Genomic DNA, 25,579 nt, shown 5'->3' with positions numbered 1-25,579 from the left:
TAATGATACTGAAAGTTCAGCTTTGTATCACAGGAATAAATTCTATTTTAAAGTATATTAAAATAAAAATTCACTATTTTAAATTCCAATAATATTTCACAATATTACAGTTTTTTTCAGTATTTTAATCAAATAAAAGCAACATTGATGAGCAGAAAGACTTCTTTAAAAACATTAAAAATCTTACTGATCAGTGTATCAGTACAAAACCTCAATAACTGCAAAATAAAAAAAAGAAAACACAATAGAATAGGCAATGAGCTTCCTTATTTTAATAATGTGTATGCAACAGATGGTCAGTGAAAACTTCAAAAAAATGTTTTACAAATTACAGTCTATTCACTTGTCGGAGATATGTTACATTTATTTAGCTTCTGTGGTATTTAATCCACAAGAGAAAGACTGGAAAATGACTTTTGTTTGAAGTCCCATCTGGAATTAATTTGTAAATTAATTTGCCCCTAGGTCTTGAGTTTTTCCATAATTTCCCCCAGATTGATCAAAAATACAAACAAACTCATGCCCAAAGATAGAGGAAGCGTGCTTAGTCTATTTTGACCCAGTACACTGCACAAAATAAATTAAATTAAGTTAAATTAAAAAAATGTAATACATAAAATTTAATACATTAAATTAAATAATTTAATAAGTTGTTAAATAATTTACAGAAACAATCTTCTACTACCAAGAAAAATAAATGAATTAAAATAATTATTAAAAAAAAAATATTAAAAAATATATATATAAATTTGAGAGGTTTCGTTTTTCAGAAATGTTTTGTATTTTTTTCGTCTGAAGTAAATGGGTTTTGATTTTATGAATGTTATACTAACAAAACAAGACAAAGAAAAACATTTTTTGTAGCATTTTGGTTTTAACTGATGTTAGTAATGATATGATAATGCTAAATGATATTCAATATGATATGAATTAGTGTTGAAAAGGTACTTAAGCTTTACCTATGCGCTTTTGCGAGTGCAATGTTGGCGAAATACTGCCTTAAAATGTTACTTACATAGGCAGCTCACTAGTTTTTGGACCAGAGCCACAGTTTGAGCATCTTGATTCTTTACCAGAAGGAACAAAAAATGCTTTTTCCCCCAGAATCTGGACAGCAGCTTTTCAGTTTCTCACCCCTCTTTCACCTCACGCTGTATCTCTCCTTCTTTATGGCACTTTTGGCCCTAATGAGAACATTGGCTGGCCTGTTCCTTCCAACCTCGCTCTGAAAACAACACAGCGAGTCCCTCGCTGTCAGTCAGACACGGTTGTCTCAATCTCTCCTTCCCTTCGTGCTCGTTCACCCCAAAGTTACAGGCCACCCTAAACTCATACATTTTAATGACTTCATGATGTGCAGGTTTAACAATATCAGCCTTGGAGAGGTTTGTGTTTGTCAAAGTGTCCTGCTAGTGTGCACATACATTTTTTACATTGAAACAGGTTTGATATGTTTGCATCGGTGCCCAGCAGTGATCCTTCCTTACCTTGTAGGACCTTTAACATTCGCGTTTGGGAAGGACAGAGAGTAAGGCTGAGGTAAATATTTAACAAGGAGGCTGGGTTTGAATTTTTGTGGTATTTTAGGGACCGTCTTCCATCCTGGCCTTTTCCCAGTATATTTAGCCTGTGGCGCATCTCTGTCTCTCTCTCTCTCTTTGCCCCTGGCACAGGGCTCAGAAATGGCCGGGCGTATTCACTGATAAGCTACATCAACATCTGTTTATCTAGCCTGGAGAGACACATAGAGGAGATGCCTCGCTGGATTTGTCAGTCAGCTCAGGCTTGCATTGAACTACAATTGATCGCCATGCAGTCGTGTGCTGTCTTGTGTAAACTTAATTATTGTGCTGTAGGTCTGTAGTAAAATGATTAGATGGACATATGTAGACATACTATAACGTTCCTAACACATATGCAGAAACTAAGCTGCAAAAATGGGTCATTCAGATAATATCTAACATGGGCACTTTGCACATTTACACATAATAGACATTCTTATCGTTGTGTCTCATTTCAAAGTTTGCACCCTACATGCACTACCAGTCAAAAGTTTTTGAACAGTAAGATTTTTCATGTTTTTTAAAGATGTCTCTTCTGCTTACCAAGCCTTTTTATTGGATGTAAAGTACAGCGAAAACAGTACAAATTGTAAATATTTTTACTATTTAAAAAAACTGCTTTCTATTTGAATACATTTTAAAATGTAATTTATTCCTGTGACCAAACCATAAGTTGTAGAGACTTGAAACTTGGAGGGATGGTAGTACTCACATCGCCTACAACGTGACCAAGGCTCACCCTAATTGGCCTGATGGGGGCGCTACAGCGAACAAAACTACAAAATTTCTCATAACCCATAAACTGTCAGTCGCAGGCTCAAGTGTCGTATGTCGTTGGATTCCTTGGAAGATTTGATCGTGAGGCTAAATTTTCAGGTATTTCGCATTTTTTTAAAAACCTCCTTGTGAACTAGTCCTAGTTTTTTTGCCTAATCAGAACTAACCCAGTGCAGGAAGATTCTCTGGAGAGTGAATATCAATAATAATCCAAAAAAGTTGAACTTTCAACTAGGGATGCACCGAAAAAAAAAAATAAAAAATCTTGGCTGAAGTTGAACAAAATTACATACTGGGCCGAAGGCCGATTACCAAATGTGTTTTTCCCCATGTATTTTGCCTTTTTTTTCACCATTGCATAAATTTAAATTTACAGTTTTGTCTTGCTTTTTTTTTTAAAGAAAAAAAAAATCAATTACAAAACAACAATTTTAAAATATTTATTTATACTGAACATTTTTAACATTCTAGTAGACATTCTAGCCTACCAACAAACCACAACTAAACTTAAAATTAATAAGTTAGTAAATTAATATTCTTTGGCCATTCAAGACCCCCTTCTTAAATCAAGCATGTGTTTTTAATGTACAAATAAATGCAGCCTTGCTGAGCAAAGGAGAATGTTATAATAAATGTAATGTATTAAGAGAGCTGTTGTAATGATTGTTATTATTATTTTTGTGTTATTTTTTATTTTATTTTACAGAACAACAGTAAAATTACAATACTAACATTTATGAATGTTGGCTTTTATTTTGGCGGAAACCCGCAAGAAGACCTCAGTACTAGTTTTTGCTGACAGCAGCATATTTATGAATGATTCTCATCATGCAGATTTCCCTCGCGCTTTGGACTTTGAACCCTGGCTAACGAGTTCACGCAGCACTGTCAGAAAAAATACAATTCATGCATTTATTAGACAACATAACGTTCTGTTTATTTACTAATGGTTTCACGATTTCAGTCATCATACAGTAACCAGCAACAACCAACCCTTCTCTTCTCATGGTCGACATGCGTTGCGATTCTAAACAGTCTCGTGCTGACGGTGCTTGTAATGATTATTGCGTCTTTCTCGGACAGTTTTAAATGCTTCCACACTGCCGACATGTTTGCCACATTAGGGCGCGCCTCTATTTGATTGCGCCCTCATTTTTCGACATAATTTATTCGGCCTTTTCGCTTATTTGGTTGCTGAACATTTCGGTGCATCCCTACTTTCGACTCACCATCACAAAGGGATGCCAAAACGTTTGAAAGGGGCAGGGCCACTTTTAGTAAAATGCCTATAACTCCTGAACTGAATGAAATATCTCTGCCAAACTTGGAACACTTATGTAAGAGCTTAAGTTGAGGTCGCAGGAAAAAAATTGGTCCAAAGTGACACAAGTGTCTACAAAGACATTTACATATATCAAAAAACATGGCTGCCATTGGTCAATGAATTTTGAGCACCTATTAGACAAGGTTAACGGAGGCCGATTGGAACAAAACTCGGTGAGCTTGATTGACTTACAGCCCTTAAGGTCTGAGAGAAATTTTGAAATGAAAAATGCTACTGGGGGCATTTTTCAAGGGCGTAAATGGTTGTACATCACATGTTTTTTCACACATATATGCAACATTCATATCATATCACAGAGTTCATTCTGGACAACTTTGCCTCTAGAACCACTGCTGTCAAATCATTTGTTAAATGATTACGAAGATGTAAAAAAATACTTTTGTGAACTAGTCCTAGGTTTTTTTTTCATTTTTCTGGAAAAAAAAAACACTGCAATACAAATCTCTGAACTCTCTAGGTCAATAATTATCAAAAAATGTTCAAATTTACCCTTTGGGAAGCTATAATGGGGTTGTTTAAAAAAGGGGCCTGTCTGAATTTACCCAAAATCCTACAAAGCCTAAAGGAAAACTGTACACTGGTGAGGACATGAGACGTGATTCTAAACAAGCAGGCACAGTTTTAAGGGATTCGGACCACAGCTGGTGCTATAACAATCATAAACTAAAAAAAAACCATTATATTGCATTATAAATGCTTTTTTTTTCAGTGATTTAGGTGGTTACAGACTTGCTAAACAATATGTCTTTTTTCATATTTGGTAATCGCTGCTTGCAGCTATATTTTATTATTATTATTATTATTATTATTATTATTATTATTGTTATTATTATTATTATTATCAATATTTAAAACAGTTAAGTACATTTTTTTCAGGATTATTTGATGAATAGAAAGATCCAAAGATCAGCATTTATCAGAAATAAAAAGCTTTTGTAACATCTTTTTTCATAGAAATTAATACTTTTATTTAGCAAGGATGTTTTAAATGGATCAAAAGTGATGATAATAATGTTACAAAAGATTTCTATTTCAGATAAATGCTGTTCTTCTGAACCTTCTATTCATCAAAGAAACCCGAAAAAATTCTACTCAGCTGTTTTCAATATAATAATAATAAAAAATGTTTTTTGGAGCAGCAAATCTGAATATTAGAATGATTTCTGAAGGATCGTGCGACTGGAGTAATGAAGCTAAAAATTCAGCTTTGAATTCACAGGAATAAATAGCATCTTTAAATAAATTCAAATAGAAAACAGTCATTTTAAATAGTAAAAATATTTCAAAATTGTACTGCTTTTGCTGTACTTTAAATCAAATAAATGCAGGCTTGGTGAGCAGAGGAATCAACGCTTGAAAAAACTGATCTTACTGTTCAAAAACTTTTGACTGGTAGTGTAGGTCACGTTTGTAGAGCCATCATTCAGTAACAGATATAATTGATGAATTGATGTTGGACATTTAATTCTATTGGAATAGACTTTCTTTTGTGCTTCACAAAGAGCGTTATATGTGTTTGCCTTTTAACTGACCTGCTGGTAATGTTTGAGCTTTTCAGTTTAGTCACTTTATTGATCAGTTTTAGTCTTCAAAATGTGGAAATATTCTGCTTCATATGGGCTGTGACACGTTTCAGAAACACCTTCTCTTTTGAGCAACACGTTATTTCTGATGTTCCCTAAAGAGATTTTTGATTGAACTTTAGCAAAACTGGAACAAACTGTTGATAAGTTTCCAAACGGCATGTTATGAAGGACAAATCAACTTTGGTCCTGTTTTGCTGATAGACTTTCTGATCTCACCCTGATGTCTTGCACATTAATTCTGTGTTCACTTTACCAATAATGGGGGATGTTTGTCTGACGACTCGTGGTGAATATATTTGTGCTGAAGTGAGAAATGGTTTCGAATCTGGACACGGATAGATTGGACTGGGGATTCATCGTCTTTCAGCACCGGACGAGCGTGTTAGGATGCGACGTGCTTCTGTGTAATTAAGAGCGTGTCATAAAATGAGTTATCATTCCAGCTCTTTTTTTTTTATAGCATGTGTTAAGACCCACTCTCTAATCTGACAATTAATATGGTAATGAACTCCTGCCGAGCTGGAGATTATGAAGGAGATGGATGTCAGAATCTTTTGGTTACAGTACTTTTTTTTTTTTTTTTTTTTTTTTTTGAGGAAGATGGCTGGCAGTTACTTCTCCTTCTCGCAACAGTGCTGAAGTCAGAGTCTGATATTTCCAGCCAAAATGATTAGAAAAGGGTGTTTCTTCAACTATGCACACTTTTGGCACTGCACTTTTAGAGTATAAACTCTCACTAGTTTTAATTGTTTTGTTTTCCCCCAAACTGTCATAAAAATGTCCTTTCTATTGCAACATCTCAAAGCAAGCATTAATTTTGTGGTGCAACAGAATGGCTGTTAAATTTAAAAAAGATACTGAATAATATTCTGACATTTTTAATGAATATTAAATTATAATTTCGCACTTACCAATTACACTAATTTATTGAGGCTATGTTGTTGCTAAATTGTTGGTTGTACATTGTTGTATAATAATATAAAGTCAGGATTGTGTAAAACTGATATAAATCATTTACATAAAAGTAAATATTGAAATCTCTTTGTTTAGGTCAAATATTACAACAAATAATGAAAATAATAAATGAATGCATAAAAATGAAATAATAATTAAATAAAGATTTTAAAAATAATATACTGCCAGAATTGTGTAAACCTGATATAAAATAATTTTCAAAAAAGTTAATATTGAAACCTGCTCTTTGTTTATGTCAAATATTGCAACAATTAATTGAACTAATACTTGTATGCATGAACATAAATATTAAATTATCTAAAAATGAAATAATTAAAAGTTAAAAAATAATGTGCAAAACTGATATAAATTATTTTCGTAAAAATAAATATTTAAACTGCTCAAAAATTACAACAAATAATTTACCTACTTAAATAATGCATAGAGGTAAATATTAAATAATTTAAAAAATGAAATAAGTAAATATTAAAACTTAAAAATAATGTACAATCAAAATTGTGTAAAATGGATAATAATTAACAAATAATTGAACTAATAAATTAATGTATACAAATACATTTAAAAAACTAAATAATAATTGTAGTTACAAATAATGTACAGTCAGAAGTGTGCAAAACTGATATAAATCATTTTCATAAAAGGAAATATTGAAACTGCTCTTTGTTTAGGTCAAATATTACAACAAATAATTGAACTACTTAATGCATAGAAGTAAATATTAAATAATTAAAAAAATAATAATGAAATAAAAGTGAAAAATAATGTACTGTCAAAATTGTGTAAAACTGATATAAATCATTTTCCTAAAAGTAAATATTAAAACTGCTCCTTGTTAAGGTCAAATATTACAAAACATATTTGACCAAATAAATTAATGCATAAAAAATAAATATGAAAAAAAAAAATGAAATAATATTAAAAGAAATGTTAAAAATATTGCACAGTCAGAATTGTGTAAAACTGATATAAATAATTTTCATAAAAGTAAATATTGAAGGTCTTAGATTAATGCATAAAAAGTAAATATAAAATAAAATGACATAATAAGAAAATAATTAAAAAAGAATAAAAATAAATGCAAAAATAAATTAGAAAATAATAAATATAGAAAAAAGCATTTTATTACAAATGAATAAAAAAATCAATCATTTATTTATTTATCTATATATTTATTAAGTTCAGTTATTTTTTTAAAGTTCTGTAGGTTTGGTTCTCTATAGACAACAAAGCTTAAATCATACATAAAAGACATTTAAAAAACATTAAAATAAAGCCTTGTTAGATTTTTTTAAACAAATATTTTTTCCTAATTTTCTACCCAATAAAAAAAAATATGTCATACCATTTTAAGATTTAATTTACATTTGCTGGGTTTAATTACACTTTTAAAATGTTCCCATATATCCAGACTCTCTTCAATGAAAAACAGTCATATACAGTCATAATAAGCCATATAGCTATACCATTTTTTAATGGTTTTCTAGTCTTATTTTAAGTCATTTTAAGGGTCCCTTAATGGGCCCAGAGCCCTTGGCTGAAAAACACTGGTTTAATGTGATCTTTTCGTCACAAAAACTTTAAATAAAAATCAACCCCTGGGACATTAAAGTACCTACAGTGGAAGAAACACCCAAAAATGTGTTTCTTAACTTGCAAATGTGTTTCAGTCGCTCTAATGGTAGCGAATATTTGCACACATTTGAATAAAGCACTCGCTGTTCTCTTTCTCAGGTGAATTAAGACATTCGTGTTTAACTTCTAAGGGACAAAAATGCACTCTTTGAGCAAATAACATCCCGTCATCTCCTACGGCTCACTTCAAAGTTAAAAGTGGTCGAAGCGCTGGCGTGTCAGCAGATGCAATCCTCATGCATAATGCAAGTCCCCTTGTCCATACTCAAAGGAAATGCAGCACTTCCCAATGCTCTCCGAAACTTCTTGTGTCATCATGTGTTTGCGGGAACCATCACTTACATGCCTGTCATTCTTTGTCTTTGTCTTTGTCTTTGTTTTAATAGGTACTCCATCTCTCCTTACTCCATCTTGGAACGATGTGGCATCAAGCACCCAAAGGCCTCACCGTTTTTTGGGAACCTCATGATGTTTCGAGACGTAAGAGCTTTTTTTTAATTTCATAATTGAACACAGGAAGTACACGCACCTTGGACCACCTTCCTAAAGCTAGAGGAATGATATTTCTCTCAGTGAGCCTCACTTCATTAGATGTGTTCATTAAAGATGACTCACCGCTAATGACATCTAATGCCATGTGATTCCCAAACAGATTAGCCTCCGTGCTGAATGATGTTCTTTTACCGTGACAATATAAAAGACGGACGGGGAGAGTGGGTGGGTTTAATATTGCAAAATTAATACTTTTAATTCCTCCTCGTTTTTTTTTTAAAGTTTAATCTCAGTCCCAAGCTGTAATGTAGCAAATCAACAGCTACCTTGAGGACTCTCGTTTCTGCCTGTCTGTAGTTTAATGATAATGATTTGATGTGGATTATAGGAAATAAAGGCCAAATTTTCCACGCTGTAGGGCTGTTCGATTCCTGTGAGAGTCTTAAATGGACTTTCATTTGTGAGTGTGAAATGCTCTGATTCATCCAGAAACCAATAAGGATGAATGCCATAAGAAGAACAAGTATGGCTTATGTTTCAGCTTATATTAAAAATCAAAAGAACAGAAGAAAAAGAGACGTATTTTTAAAGCATTAAAATGTATTTTCATGACAGTTAAGTTGAAGGGGACATAACAACGTTAATTTTTGTATTCTGCTTTTCGCTCTATTTTTTAACGTCACAGTAAAACAAATATGTAAATACAGGAATAATGTAATTTATTAATATGAAGAGTTTATTTTATACTGGTATTTTAAATTTTGCACTTCATTGTGATATGTTTTAGGTTTAACATAAATGGCCGTAAAATTGCCGGATGATGTCCTGACAGACAATTACCAGTATCTTTTTATTATTATTATTAATAATTTTTATTATTATTTGTTTGTTTGTAATTAATACAAAATTTAGAGTAGTGCAAAAAAATAACATTCATTAGAGTAGAATTCATTATTTATACAAAATTAATTATATAATGTATTGTATTTTATGATAACTCAATAAAATAAATATAAAATTAAATTAAATAAAGACTATATTTTAAGACTATACACCACAGAAGTTTTTTTTTTAATCAGTAATTTTTTTTGTATATAGTAATGATCAATAATTATTTTAAAAGGATTAAATAGTAAAACAAGGTTTTTTCTCTATACAAAAAATTATTTTTGTAATACATTGTATTTTTTTTGAAAAGTAAATAAAAAAGTATATATTTTTTGAGATGTATAGTAATGAGTGATCATTATTTTAAAAGGATTAAAAAGTAAAACATTATATTATTTTTTAATTGTATAATATATTGTATTTTATTAATAAGAAAATAGTATTTTTATATATAGTATTTTATTTTAAGTAAATAATAAATGAAAAAACAACATTTTTAGTTGACTGTATTTTGAGACTGTATACCACAGAACTTTTTTTTACTGCCTTCATGCTGATTTTATTTTTTAATCAGTATTTTTTACTGTATATAGTAATAATTAATTTAAAATAGTAATTATTTTAAATGGATTAAAAAAGAAAAAATAATTAATAGACTGTATTTTGCGACTATACACCACAGCTTTTTTTTACTGTCTTCATGCTGATTAGATTTTTTATTTACAATTTAAGGATTAAAAAGTAAAACATTAAATTAGGGTTTGTTTTCTATGTACAAAATCAATTTTATAATATATCGTATTTTATGACAAGTAAATAAAATAAAATAAATACATTTTTAAAAACTATACACCACCAAAAAATTTTTTACTGCCTTCATGCTGATTAAATTTTTTAAATCAGTATTTTTACTGTTTATAGTAATGATATTTTAAAAGGATTAAAAAGTAAAACATTAAATTATTGTTTTCTCCATACAAAAAATATTTTTAGAATATATTGTATTTTATGATAAGTAAAATAAAATTAAAAAAACATTTTTTCATTATTAAAAAAATAAAAAAATTCTTTACTTTGAGACTACACCACAGAACTTTTTTTTACTGTCTTCATGCTGATTTATTTATTTTTATCAGTATTTTTTCTGTATAAAATAATAAAAAATAAATATTTTAAAATAATTAAAAAGTAAATCATTAACTTAGTTTTTTTCTTTATACAAAAACTAATTTTATAATATATTATATTTTATAATAAGTAAATCAATCAAAATAAAATACAATTTTCAGTAGTGTTTTTGCTGCCTTCATGCTGATTACATTTTTTATTTATAATTTTTTTAAGGATTTAAAAGTAAAACATTAAATTAGGGTTTGTTTTCTATATACAAAATCAATTTTATAATATATCCTATTTTATGACAAGTAAATAAAATAAAATAAATACATTTTCTAGTATACTGTATTTTGAGACTATACACCACCAAATTTTTTTTTACTGCCTTCATGCTGATTAAATTTTTTAAATCAGTATTTTTACTGTTTATAGTAATGATATTTTAAAAGGATTAAAAAGTAAAACATTAAATTATTGTTTTCTCCATACAAAAAATATTTTTAGAATATATTGTATTTTATGATACGTAATTATAAATAAAACTAAATAAAATACATTTAATTTTAGTAGACTGTATTTTAAGACATTTTAAATCAGTATTTTTACTGTGTATACAGTAATGAGTGATAATATTATAAAAGGATTAAAAAGTCAAATAAAATAGGATTTTTCTTAATACAAAAATGCACCACAAAACTTTTGAACTGCCTTCATGCTAATTGTTGAATAAATGTAATTGTTTTTAATTAAAAGCCCAAGCATGTTTTAATGAAATTCCCCCACCAGCAAACTGGCGTATTTTACATAAAGCTTTGATTCCATCTCTTGTGCTGTTCTGGTGCTGAATAGATTCTCAGATCAATATGTTACTGTCAGACAGCGATGGTTGACTGGACAGCGTGTCGTTCACAACCCTCTTTTCATTCTGTCTTTCTATCACCCGCTTATGACAATACTCCCTCTTCCTTCTCTCCCTCTCACCCTGCCTGTCTGTTTCCCTGTACCCTTCCTTTTCATCTCAATTCATGTCTTCCTCGTTGTGATTAAATGTTATTAGATGGATGTGAGAAAGGCGTAAATGAATATGCATGCACGCATAATTACAGCGTGTCTAGATGAAGCTCCCCAGGTGAACCAAAGGTATCTGCTTTTTTTAGTGTGTGGGTTTTTGTATGCGGTTGCGCAGCCTTTGTCTGGCCGTATTAGTGTGTGTGTCGATTCGTGCACACGTCAGCAGACTCAGTCTCACAAACAGTGGTCTCCAGAGCATTGCTACAGCAGAATCCTCTGACCCACTTCCACAGGCCAGCCTCTCAGCTAAATCCTGTAGGTCTATGTGTGTGCGACTCTATGCACATTTTGTGTTACTGGCACTAGAGACGCAGACGCAATCCCCTCTCAAGAGGCAGGTGACTGCATTTCAACTTGGAAATTCAGTGAGAATGCAAAAGAGGAAAGGGAGATGTTGAAAGTGAGAAAGGAGAAGGAAAGTAAGGCGTATGGGCTACGTTAGCAAAGTCTGTGTTTAGGATTGATGACGAGTGAAGAAAAAAAATAAAAGTTTAACCTTGCACCCAGAAGTTGGCCTGTCTACTTTTGTGTGCATTAGTTTACAATACAATCATGTTTTGTCTTCATTATGCATCAGATCCTAATTGGAGACTACAAAATTGCATTTGAATAATATACTGTATAAATAAATGAATGAATTCATTAACATATATTCTTTTGACACTACCAGTCAGAAGTTTTTGAACAGTGCAATTTTTTTTTGTTTTTTGAAGAAGTCTCTTCAGCTCACCAAGCCTGCATTTATTTCATCTAAAGTACAGCAAAAACAGTAAAACTTTGAAATATTTTTCTTATTTAAAATAACTGCTTTCTATTTGAATATATTTTAAAATGTAATTTATTCCTGTGATTTCAATGCTGAATTTTTTGCATCATTACTCAATTTTTAAGTGTCGCATGATCCTTCAGAAATCATTGTACTATGCTGATTTGCTGTTCAAGAAACATTTTCTATTATTATTATTATTAGAATTAATTATTATAAATAATATTTTTCAGGATTTGATATATAGAAAGATCCAAAGATCAGCTTTTATCTGAAATAAAAAACTTTTACTGATGTATTTTTTACTGATGTTTTATCTGTAGGCTATTTTGAATTTTGGACATTGTTTTAGGGTTAACATAAGTGACCATAAAATTTCTGGATTATATCCTGACTATTATTTATGTATTTTTGAGCAGCGAATCAGAATATTAAAATGATTTCTGAAGGATCATGTGACTGGAGTAATAATGCTAAAAAATCAGCCTTAAAATCACAGGAATAAATTACATTTTAAAATATATTCAAATAGAAAACAGTTATTTTAACTAGTAAAAATATTTCAAAATTTTACTGCTTTTGCTGTACTTTGGATCAAATAAATGCAGGTTTGGTGAGCAGAAGAGACTTTTAAAAAACATTAAAAATCTTACTGTTCAAAAACTTTTGACTGGTAATGTATATATACTTTTTTTTGTTAGACTTTTAGTAAAAAATTAGCCAAGACTGATCAAGAATAAATTAGGAATAACGACTAACTGGAAACTCATACTTAGTTTAAATCTGTTAAATTAGTTTCTTTAATGTTTTTTTTTTTTTTTTTTTTTTGAAAGACGCTCACCAAGGCTGCATTTATTTGATATAAAATACAGTAAAAACAGTAATATTGTGAAATATTATTACCATTTCCAATTTTATTTTATTTTATTCATTACAATTTATCTCTGTGATGGCAAAACTGAAATTTCAGCATAATTACTTAAGTGTTCAGTGTCACATGATCCTTCAGAAATCCATCTGATACGCTGATTTGGTGCTTAAGAAATATTTCTTATCATTGTCAATGCTCAAAACTGTTTTTTGTGATTCTTTGATGAATAGAACATTAAAAAGGACAGTATTTACTTAAAACAGTCATCTTTTGTAAAATTGTAAATGTTTTTAATTTCACTTGTAATCAATTTATTGCATATATGTTGAATATAAAGTATATAGAAAAATTACTGACTCAAAAACGTTTGAACAATACTGTAAAATTTGACCTGGAATACAGTCTTAAAGGATTAGTTCATCCAAAAATGAAAATTCTGTATAAGTATGCGTACTCTCCGTAATGACAGAGAACTGTCCCGGGAGAGAAGAAATCGTTAAATAAAGTTGTTATTTTTGTTTTCTTTGCACACAAAAATATCTTAATTAAATATCTTCTTTCGGGTTTGGAACGACATGAGAGTGAGTAATTATTAATGACAGAATTTTCATTTTTGGGTGAACTAATTCTTTAAGAGAAGGAATTGTGAAAGCGATGAAACAATAATGATATATTTGGAGTGATTTGCAGGAAAAAAGAAAGAGAGAAGCCAGGATGTGAAGGAGGATCATGGGTAACAGGAAGTGATGTACAAAGAGCGCTTGGGATACGGGGCAGATTGAGTCACATTTAGAGACTAGACGACAGAGTCTCTCGCAACCCACAGCAGCACATTATCATGACACACTCCATTACCAAATACAACACTCACAGACATGAGATTTGGTCCATTTAAGATCCTAAACAAGCTAGATTCAGTTCCTCTCGCTCTCTTTCTGTCTGTTGCCAACACACTCGCACATACTTGCTTTCTGTTTATTCATAGGGGACGCATCTGGAAAATAGGATTTGTCATGGTAGTTTGAAATAAAAAGGGCTACAGTATGTGGACTGACTTTAACGTTAACAAAGTAAAGCTGCCTGCTCAGTGTGTCAAGACTATTTACTGAGTCTAAGGTGCAAAACAGGTCCTTGTAATATTAACGGAAGACCACCCATGTTATAGTCTTGGTACTATTTTTAAAGATTTATTAAAAGAAAGCTCACCAAGCCTGCATATACTATATTTAAAATAGTAAATACAGTAATATTGTGAAATATTTTAGCCATTTAAAATAACTGTTTTCTGTTTTAAGATATTTTAAAATGTAATTTATTCTTGTGATGGCAAAACTGACTTTTTAGCATCATTACTTCAGACTTCAGTTTCACATGATCCTTCAGAAATCATTCTAATTTGTGGAAACCGTAATTAATTTTTTTAGGATTCTTTGATGAATAGAAACCTTTATTAGAAATGGAACTCTTTTGTAACATTATAAATGTCTTTACTGGATTTTAATTAAATTAGTGCATCCTTGCTGAATAAAAGCATTAATGTCTATTTTGTTCTTTCTTTCTTTAAAAAAATTTAAATCATATATTGTATAGATTTCTTATATGACAGCAAAACAGTCTGTTTAATACTCAGGGTCAGAGAACCTAAATCCAGTTAGGTTGCTTGTTTTATAAGCAAGAGTCTGGGTGCTCAGGCTTTTTGGATCTTGAAACTGATCTGTTGCATTTAGTGCCTTTGGGGAAGAAATAATTACTTGGATTTGACTAAGTTTGCCAGGTTTGTGGCACTGAATTATTGAAAGACATGCAGAGTTTTGTTTAAGGCTCTTATAGTAGCTAGATACTTGAACAGAATAGCATATTTGGCTTTATTTTCTGAATAATATCTCTAAATAAATTACTATTTATTTTAGACAGACAGAATACAAAATTTTAAGGTCTGCATAAATGAATCTCATTTGTAGAGACTATACTTTATTTCCTTTTCAGTATCGGTCCATTATCTAATGCAATCATCTACACTGTAAAAAACTATTTATATATATATATATATATATATATATATATATATATATATATATATATATATAATACAACAGCGCTGCATGTCGAAGCACTGCCCACAAGGCTATCGGCACCGATTGCTTAGCAGCAGTGTTGCCAAGTCTACGATTTTCCCGTGAAATTGGTCTAAAAGTTGTCCAAATTAAGTGCTTAGCAATGCATATTACTAATCAAAAAATAACCCACACAATGTATTTTTAAACAATAGTTGAGTTAAAACTGCCCAGCAGCAGTGTTGCCAAGTCTGTGGTTTTCTTGCGGAATTGGGCTACTTCAACAGGGTTGTTTTTAATGTCCGCGGGTTGAAGATACCACAATATTGTGATATATAGCACCTGAAATGCGAATTTTATCAGGGAAACCCTGCCAAATTACGTGTATTTCACCCCCGGTTGTTTAGCAGGGGTTCCCCCTCAAAACTCGATTGGGCTAGTTTTGAATAGACCCTGCCCAGCAGGTTGGTCAAACATTTAACCCAACCACTGGGTCAAAACAACCCAGTCACTAAGTTTGTCCATATTTAACCAAACTTGGGTTGTTGTTAGCCCATTTTTTTAAAGGTGAATACTATAGAGCACTCTAAAAAAAATGCTGGGTTAAAAACAACCCAAGTTGCTAGGTTGGAAATGAACATTTATTAATACATTTAATAAATAATAATTTATACATTTATTAAATTGCTTATTAAAATGTTCACCTTTTGATTATTACTGATACCTCTAGTAATTAAGTGTTTGATTTTTCATTTCTAACCTATTTTAAGCTCATTTTAACCCAGACATGTAGTCATTTTTAAACCAGAGTTAAAAAAAACTGCTGAGCAGCAGTGTTGCCAAGTCAGCGGTTTTCCCACGAAATTGAGCAAATTTAACACGCATGTCAGTGGGTTGAAGCGACCCCAATAACTAACGTGATATTTAGCCCCTGAAAAAAAACTTGTATTTTACTGGGAGACCTCCCACCGAAACGTGATTGGACTAGTTTTGAGTAGCAATTGTGCGGGTTTTGTTGTGAAAACCTGGCAACCCTGGCATGACACATGCAGAAACGTGAGAAAATGAGCTTCACTAAAATTGTGGCTCAGTGGCCTACTTCTGATAAGAAACAAACTCTCAGCTTATAAATTCTGTCAATTTTATCATGAAGTCCAGATAATAAATGCCATTTTGGCGCTCTTTAATCAGTGTTGTCAAGTCTGCAATTTTCCCTGAAGAATTGGGCTATTTTAACACTGTTGCGTGGGTTGTTTTTCATGTCCGCAGGTTAAAGCGACCCCAATAACGTGATATCTAGCCCCTGGAATGCAAACTTAACCAGGGGAACCCAGCGAAAAAATATGTATATTTACCCTCGGAACATGATTTTTATTGGGGACCCTCATAGAAACATGACTGGGCTAGTTTTGAACGGGCTAGTTTTGATTAGCAATTGGGTGGGTTTTGTTGTGAAAACCTGGCAACCCTGCCCAACAGGTTGGTCGAAACAGCCCAGTCGCTGGGTTTGTCCATATTTAACCTAATTTGGGTGTCTTTTAACCGAGCATTTTTTAGCAATTGGGTTGTTTTGACTCAGTGGTTAGGTTAAATGTTTAACCCAACCTCCTGGGTAGTTTTATTTAACTCAACTATTGTTTAAAAAATGACTATATTTCTTGCTTAAAACGAATCCAAAATAGGTTGGAAATTAATATTTATTAATATGTTTAATAAATGAAAATTAATTAAGTTTAATAAATAATAATTAAATAATAAACATTTATTAAATTGCTTATTAATAAATATTAAACTTATGATTATTACTGATGCCTCTAGTAATTAAGTGTCTGATTTTTAATTTCAACCTATTTTGGGTTCATTTTAAGCCAGCCATATAGTAATTTTTAAACAATAGTTGAGTTAAATAAAACTGCCTAGCAGCAGTGTTGCCAAGTCTGCAGTTTTCCCGCGGAATTGGGCTACTTTAACACTGTTGCCGCAGGTTGTTTTTTATGTCTGCGGGGTGAAGCGACCCCAATAATGTAATATTTAGCTCCTGGAATTTGAATTTGACGAGGGAAACCCTGCCAAATTATGTGTATTTTGCCCTCTGGAACATAATTTTTACCGGGCGACCCCCCCACCAAAACATGATTGGGCTAGTTTGGAGTATTTTGGGTTCATTTTAAGCCAGCCATATAGTAATTTTTAAACAATAGTTGAGTTAAATAAAACTGCCTAGCAGCAGTGTTGCCAAGTCTGCAGTTTTCCCGCGGAATTGGGCTACTTTAACACTGTTGCCGCACGTTGTTTTTTATGTCTGCGGGTTGAAGCGACCCCAATAATGTAATACTTAGCTCCTGGAATTTGAATTCGACGAGGGAAACCCTGACAAATTATGTGTATTTTGCCCTCCGGAACACAATTTTTACTGGGTGACCCCCCACCGAAACATGATTGGGCTAGTTTTGAGTATTTTGGGCTCATTTTAAGCCAGCCATGTAGTAAATTTTAAACAATAGTTGAGTTAAATAAAACTGGCCAGCAGCAGTGTTGCCAAGTCTGTGTTTTTCCCGCAGAATTGGCTACTTTACCACTGTTGCCGCGGGTTGTTTGTCATGTCCGCGGATTGAAGCGACCCCAATAACGTGATATTTATTCAGTTTTGAATGCAAATTTTCCCGGCGGGTTTTGTTGTGAAAACCTGGCAACCCTGCCCAGTAGTTTGGTCAAACATTTAACCCAACCGCTGGGTCAAAACAACACAGTCAGTGGGTTTGTTCATATTTAACCCAGCTTGGGTTGTTTTTAGCCCAGCATTAGAGAATAGAATAGAATAGAATAGAATAGAATAGAATAGAATAGAATAGAATAGAATAGAATAGAATAGAATAGAATATCCCATACCTTCCTCCACATTCTCTCTCAGGCACACACTGAATGTCTGCCAGCATGACTCTGAGTGACATGAGAGATTATTAGCGGCTGAGACAAAGAGAAGCAGCGCACTGTTCAGACCTGTGCAGAGGTCAAGGTCATATATGTGCTAGAAAACAACTGAAAGTGGCTAATCTTTTTAAGAGAATTCCAATAGGACCGCTGACTGTCTGCTTCAGTCAGACCCGGCGTTATTGATCGCATCCGTCCGAGATGAATCCCCAATGAAGCCAAAGGCAGCAGCAACTCATTTGTTTGAATTGAGCCTCCTGTTAAACTTCACTACAGCACTGCCTGATGCACGCGCAGCCTCTTCCGTATGACAGAACAGTAATAAAAGGCTGAAGGAGAGGACATCAGGACGCAAGGGCACACACCCCACTGCTTAATGCTCACTGAAGAACACACACACACATACGGCTCTGCCTAATGCCCACCAGGGAGACTGCAGGAATGGTGAGATGAAGAAGGGAGGGCAGGCGGTTTGGTGCCAGTACTGTCGACTCCTTCATTAGTAGAGACAGCAGAGCCACCGGCTGCCATGCATACCAAACTAGCACTCTTTATGTGCTTGTATATGTGTGTGTGTGCGTGTGTTTTACAGTCAGCACTTGATTGTTTGTTTGTCGTGTAACTACTGTATATCCCACCAGCCTCTATAAACGGTGCAATCTCAGCAAAGTTTAATATGTTCTTCAATTCTAAATAGGGATATGATCATATTCCTGTTATTGTGTTATGGTTATGGATATTTCAGGATAATATTCTCAGTAGACCTCAATAAACCTTCCGAGAGCCCATAAACCTCGAGAGAGCCAAGCGCAAGGGGGTGTTTTTGCTCTTTACTGACCCCTACTGGTGGATAAGTGCAGTATCTCAGCCGTACCTGCAATAGCATAACAAGCGCCTCTTTAAGAGTCATATATTGTACAGGGGAATCTTATTCTGTTTATGCAGACAGATGGTGGTATGCAAGAAAAGACTGCACTGCAATAAATAATTGCTTTAAACGACATGATGGCAAAGCTGTGCAAAGTGCCCACCCACTGAGAACAAAAGGATGCAAGTTCAACAAATCAGATCTCTCTTGTTTTGTTGTTTTGTTCCACAATATTTGAAAAGCATCAATTAAAAAGCTGTGGCAGAAAGCAAAACTAATAATATTCATATTATAACATCATATGGGAACCTGGACCACAAAACCAGTCATATTTTTTTTTATTAAGATTTATACATCAGCTGAAAGCTGAATAAATAAGCTTTCCATTGATGTATGGTTTGGTAGGATGGGACAATATTTGGCAGAGATACAACTGAGGGTGCAAAAAAATCTAAATATTGAGAAAATCGCGTTTAAAGTCAAACTTTAAAGTACTTAGGAATGCATATTACTAATCAAAATGTAAGTTTTGATATATTTACGGTAGGAAATTTATATTTCTGCTTAGTGGAACGGAATGATTTTGGCATAAATGAAAAACTGATCATTTTGACCCATACAATGTATTTTTGCCTATTGCTACAAATATACCCATGCTACCTCAGACTGGTTTTGTGGTCCAGGGTCACATATATTAAACTACACCCATTGCCACAGGTGTATAAAAACAAGCACCTAGCCATCCAGTATGCATTTATGAGCATTTGTGGGAAAAAAAAAAGTGTAATTTCATCCCTGCTAGATATTTTACGGTCAACTGTAAGTGGTATTTTTGAAAAGCTGAAGCGTTTAGGAATAGCAGCAACTCAGCCATAAAGCGGAAGACTATGTAACAGAGCTAGGTCACCGAGTGCTGAGGGTGCATGGTGCGTAAAAGAGGGATAAAGTGAAGGGAAATCTTAATGCTTCAGCATACCAAGACATTTTGGACAACGCTATGCTTTCAGTTTCGTGGTTACAGTTTAGGAAAGGTCCTTCTCTATTCTAGCCTGATTGTGCCTCAATGCACAAAGGAAGGTCTATAAAGGCATGGTTGGATGAGTTTGGTGTGAAAGAACTTGACTGGCTCGAACACCTTTGGGATGAACTGGAATGGAGATTGCAAGCCAGGCCTTTTTGTCCAACATCAGTGCCTGAGTTACCAAATGCTCAAAATTCCCACAGAAACACTTAAAATTTTGTGGAAAGCCTTCCTAGAAGAGTGGAAGCTGTTATAGCTACAAAGGGATAGTTCAGCCAAAAATAAAAATTCTGTTGTTGATTACTCACCCTCATGTCGTTCCAAACCTTTGTAAACACAAATGAAGATATTTTTGATGAAATCCGAGAGCTTTCTGACCCTGCATAGACAGCAATGATACTACCATGTTCAAAGTCAAGAAGGGTAGAAAGGACATTGATAAAATAGTCTATGTGACAACTGTGGTTTTAAATTTTATGAAGCTAAATGTTTACGTGTAATAAACTTTATGCTGAATCAAATACATTTTTTTTAAATCTACAATTTGTAATGTCTACTTGATACTTTCTCATTTAACACAAGAATAGCTTTAAATAATCTTTTGTGGGTATTTTCACAGTCCTAATAATAATATAAAATTGTTGTTATTATTTGTTTGGCTTCCTAAAACACCAATGTGAAAGTAAATTAGACTGAGACAGTATACCGCAAATAAAAAGAGGGTTGAGTTCCTTTTAAAGTTCAGGTACAAGTCAATTCACTGATTTTTTTTTTTCCGACTTAAGTTTTCTTAGTTAAGAACATGGGTAATTTTAAACTCTCAAAGAATTTTAACTTTAAAATGACAAATTGTAGTTTTTTTTCCCAAGTTTTCATTTGTCTTTTTTTTTGTATCGTGGACGTCATATTGAGATATTATCATATTGTGAGATTTTGATATTGTTACACCCCTACCTTACTACCTTTCTGGGCCTTGAACATATCAGTTGCGTTGCTGTCTATGCAGGGACAGAAGGCTCTCGAAATTCATCAAAAACATCTTCATTTGTGTTCTGAAGATGAACGAAAGTCTTACAGGTTTGAAACAACATGAGGGTGAGTAATTAAAGGAGTAGTTCACTCTCAGAACAAAAATTTACAGATAATGTCACCCCCTTGTCATCCAAGATGTTCAAGTCTTTCTTTCTTCAGTCGTAAGGAAATGATGTTTTTTGAGGAAAACATTTCAGGATTTCTCTCCATATAATGGACTTCTATGGTGCCCCCGAGTTTGACCTTCCAAAATGCAGCTTCAAAGGGCTCTAAACAATCACAGACGAGAAAAGAAGGGTCTTATCTAGCAAAAGTTTAGTTATTTTCTTTAAAAAATTACAATTTATATACTTTTTAACCTCAAATGCTCGTCTTGTCTAGATCTGTGTGTACTCTGTGTAGATATTAAAAAGTATATAAATTGTAAATGTTTGTAGGAAATAACTGATCGTTTCGCCAGATAAGACCCTTCTTCCTCAGCTGGGATCATTTAGAGCCTGCATTTAAACTGCATTTTGGAAGTTCAAACTCGGGGGCACCATAGAAGTCCGTTATATGGAGAGAAATCCTGAAATGTTTTCCTCAAAAAACATTATTTCTTTATGACTGAAGAAAGAAAATCATGAACATCTTGGATTACAAAGGGGGTGAGTACATTATCTGTAAATGTTTGTTCTAAAACTACTCCTTTAATGACAGAATTGTCATTTCTGGATGAACTATCCTTTGAAATCTGATTGTTGTAGATGGTCTCTAAAATGAATCTGACTTGAATATTCTGCATTGAATGTGCTTTAATACTGATATGTGGATTTTCTACTCTTGCACAGGGTTTCTTCAAGGCACAGTCTGACCTAATAAAGAAATACGGTCGAATTTGTGGGTAAGTCTCCCTGGATTTTACTCTTACTGTTATTAAAGCGTCAATCAAATGAATAAATGCAATCGGATTGAATTAATGTTATTTCTTTGTCTGAGATTGACATCTGAAGGAAACCATTTTTTATCATCTGGGAAAGCTTTTGTCAAAGGCGTTAATAAACACAAATATGCGAAACCTATTTGTTTTGCCAAGTGAAACATGAACGACTTCTCATTACCCCCTGTGTAATAGAAATGATGTTTTTCTGATTATATTTCTGATGAAAAGTGCCCTACATGATTGCTTTAGTCATTTCCACATTTATAGAATTATTTTAATACGAAAGCATCTTTGTATAACACACGAGGCTCTTGTTCACGGTCCTATCATTCATATTCAGACAGCATGAGCCTCTCACAGAGTGCCCAGTGTCCTCTAATTTAGTCCGTCGCTAGCCAGACATTGTGTTTTAATATGCCTGCTTCTGAGAGGCCGACTTCTCCTCGAGGGAGATCAAAGCAGTGAGTGCCACTGGGCTTCCTGTGTTTAATATGAGGAGAATAGAGGGGAAGAGAATCAGAATGACGCTGGTTTTGTCTGCTTGTGTGTGTGTTCAGTGGGATCCAGGGGTTCTGGATTGGGTGTCGGGACCGGAAAAGGGGATCTAATTCAGAGTCGTGTGGATATATGTCAGGAGACATTACGACATCTTTCAGTTAGAGTAATCCAAGAGGCTGAGCTTCTCACCGAAATCAAAGGGCTTTGAAATACATATCAGTGCTCCGCATGCTCCTTAAAATCCTTGTCGGTTCTCGAAGTACAAGACATCAGTCATCTAAGTTCAGACGTTTTGCACATTGCAGGAGTGCTCGCGTTAAAATGTGCAGAAGGTTTGCAAACGTAGGTGTGATTTTATTTTTTGCTCTATCCAAAAATATCCTTCAGATATGGTTTGAGAATATCTCGAAATGGCTTCTAACCAGAATGCATGAATGAGATACCCTAGTGAAAGAGACCGTTTGGTATAGTGGTCAACCAATGTTTGATGGCATATTCAGTGTAATGCAGTGATTTTCAGATGTTTTTAGGTATGAATAAAGTATCTAAATACTTTTTGGAGGAAACTCATTGAGTTTAGACTCTCTGTTATGGAACATGCATCGAAGACTAACACAGAAGAGAAGAAATTGTTGAATAAAGTTGTTATTTTTGTTTTCTTTGCGCACAAAAAGTATTCTCATAGCTTCCTAACATTTAGTTTGAACCATTGATGTCACATGGACCATTTTAATGATGTCTTTGCTACCTTTCTGGGCCTTGAACGTGTCAGTTGCATTGCTGTCTATGCAGGGTCAGAAAGATTTTTCATTAAAAATATCTTAATTTGTGTTCTGAAGATGAACGATAGTCTTATGAGTTTGCAACGACATGAGGGTGAATAATTCATGACAGAATTTTCATTTTTGGGTGAACTATCCCTTTAAGTTAATTTTTGGGCTAGGTTCAAGGTTAGTACCTAGTTATTATCCAGTTACTGTAATTACTATAACAAGTACATAGTATGTACATACTGTAAAATAAAGTGCTACCCCAATATTATTATGAGAAAGTTGATCATTATCGCAAGATACTTTCTTATTAGTATATACTATCTCATAATAACAAGAAGCTTTCTCATTGTAATGACTTACTGTATCATAATAATGATAAACATTCTAAACAAATTAAGTCTAAATTTCTTCTAAATATAAAATCTCAACAATAAGGATCTTTTACATAATAATGACTATATATCTTATAATCAGAAACTTTCTTATTATAATAACTCAGTCATCTAAGTTATGAGAAAGCTTCTCATTATGACTTACAGAATCATATTTTTACTCAGCTGTGGTGGAAAGGGGCTTTCATACTAATCCAAATTATCTAGCAAAACAATGTATATTACAGCAGATATCAATACTGGATAAGTAATGTTAATTTATAAATATACTTTAGCAGTCAAAAGTTTTTGAACAGTAAGATTTTAATGTTTTTAAAGTAAAAAAATTAAGTAAAAACAGTGATATTGTGAAATCTTTTTTACTATTTAAAATAACTGCTTTTTATTTAAATATATTTTTAAAATGTAATTTATTCCTGTGATTTCTGAAAAAAAGCTGAATTTTTAGCATCATTACTCCAGTCACATGATCCTTCAGAAATCATTCTAATATTCTGATTTGCTGTTCAAGAAACATCTTTTATTATTATTATTATTATTATTATTATCAATATTTATTATTTGATGAGTAGAAAAATCCAAAGATTAGCATTTATCTGAAAAAAAAAGCTTTTGTAAGTACTACAAATACCATTCAAAAGCTTGCAGTTTTTTTTTAAAGAAATTATAGAAATTAATACTTTTATTTTAGCAAGGATGGTTTCTAAATTGATCAGAAGTGATGATAAAGACATTTAGAATGTTACAAAAGATTTCTATTTCAGATAAATGCTGTACTTTTAAACTTTCTATTCATCAAAGAAACGTGAAAAAATCCTACTCGGCTGGTTTTAACATAATAATCAAAATAAAAGTTTTTGAGCAGCAAATCGGAATATTAGAATGATTTCTGAAGGATCATGTGAGTGGAGTAATGATGCTAAAAATTCAGCTTTGAAATCACAGGAATAAATTACATTTTAAAGTGTATTAAAATAGAAAACAGTTATTTTAAATAGTAAAAATATTTAAATAATTTTTTGCTGTACTTTGGATCAAATAAATGCAGGCTTGGTGAGCAGAAGAGACTTCTTAAAATATCTTTTTGTTCAAAAAACTTTGACTGGTAGTGTATAAATGAACTAATATTGATTTATATAATGTATTATGCAAACATTAAGTAAGATCAATAAATGCTGCAGTAGTTTTGTAAGTATTGTTCATTGTTGGAACATTAAATTGAACATTACACACAGTGTTACCAAATGTTTAGATATGTTTACGGCAAACCAGACATTATTGCTGATCTTTTGCAGTGTGACTGAGTGATATATCAGTCTATCTTGCATATCAGTCTGTGTTGCACGTGAGAGCTTTTCAGTTTGAGAACAGACCGCCGGCGCAGATGCATAGATAAACCAAAACATACTAATGAGATCAGTGTTTTATAGGTCACTTAGCTGCAAGCTTAATTAAACTCATCCCACTCCTAGAGCCATGTGGACTGCCAGTGTCAGCTTCATTAGCACAAGATGGTATGAAGAGACTGTGTGCTCTGCTCTGAGGTTTACAGTACCAAACTGACACCGGCACATGAAAGGAGAGTACAGTAAATGATAAGAGTGATCTGTCTCTGCTGCGTTTGCCTCCAGCTGAGTCCCAGCTGGGCTTAAATGTGCTTTACAGCCACTGGACGCAGTAATGAACCTAAGCGTAGCCTTCTGCTGGAAAAAAGGGGCTTCCAGAAGCTTGGATGAACTAGATTAATAGCTTCAGATATTCTCCTAAAAGCTTTGATATTTAATTATCGGTGCCTAATAAAGGTGTTTAATTATCTGCTTGTTTCTGCTATTTCCTGTGAGGAAAATAAGGAAATGACAGGAAGTTGCATTTGAGGGGAAGGTGGTGTCTCATGCTGGCACACGCAAGGACACATACATAGGCGCTCGCAATCCTGGATTTCACAGCGTTTGACGGTACGACCTCGCCACATCTCAGCAGTGAAAGCTGCCATGCGTGACTACAAAA

At 32.9% G+C, this 25,579-nt stretch overlaps 1 protein-coding gene across 1 annotated transcript in view; it reads left to right on the top strand.

Moving 5' to 3' along the window:
- The window catches only part of tbxas1 (thromboxane A synthase 1 (platelet)), a 110,338-nt gene that overhangs the window by 35,385 nt on the left and 49,374 nt on the right, over window positions 1-25,579 (top strand). The window contains exons 3-4 of the mRNA XM_073850199.1: window positions 8,264-8,357; window positions 21,818-21,870. Of these exons, the coding sequence (XP_073706300.1) occupies window positions 8,264-8,357; window positions 21,818-21,870 (147 nt within the window). The remainder of the gene's footprint in view (window positions 1-8,263; window positions 8,358-21,817; window positions 21,871-25,579) is intronic.

This window comes from Garra rufa, chromosome 11 (assembly GCF_049309525.1).
Source record: "Garra rufa chromosome 11, GarRuf1.0, whole genome shotgun sequence".
NCBI classification, from domain to species: domain Eukaryota; kingdom Metazoa; phylum Chordata; class Actinopteri; order Cypriniformes; family Cyprinidae; genus Garra; species Garra rufa.
Note: the sequence above shows the minus strand (reverse complement) of the source record. Positions and strands in the feature narration are given on the sequence as shown.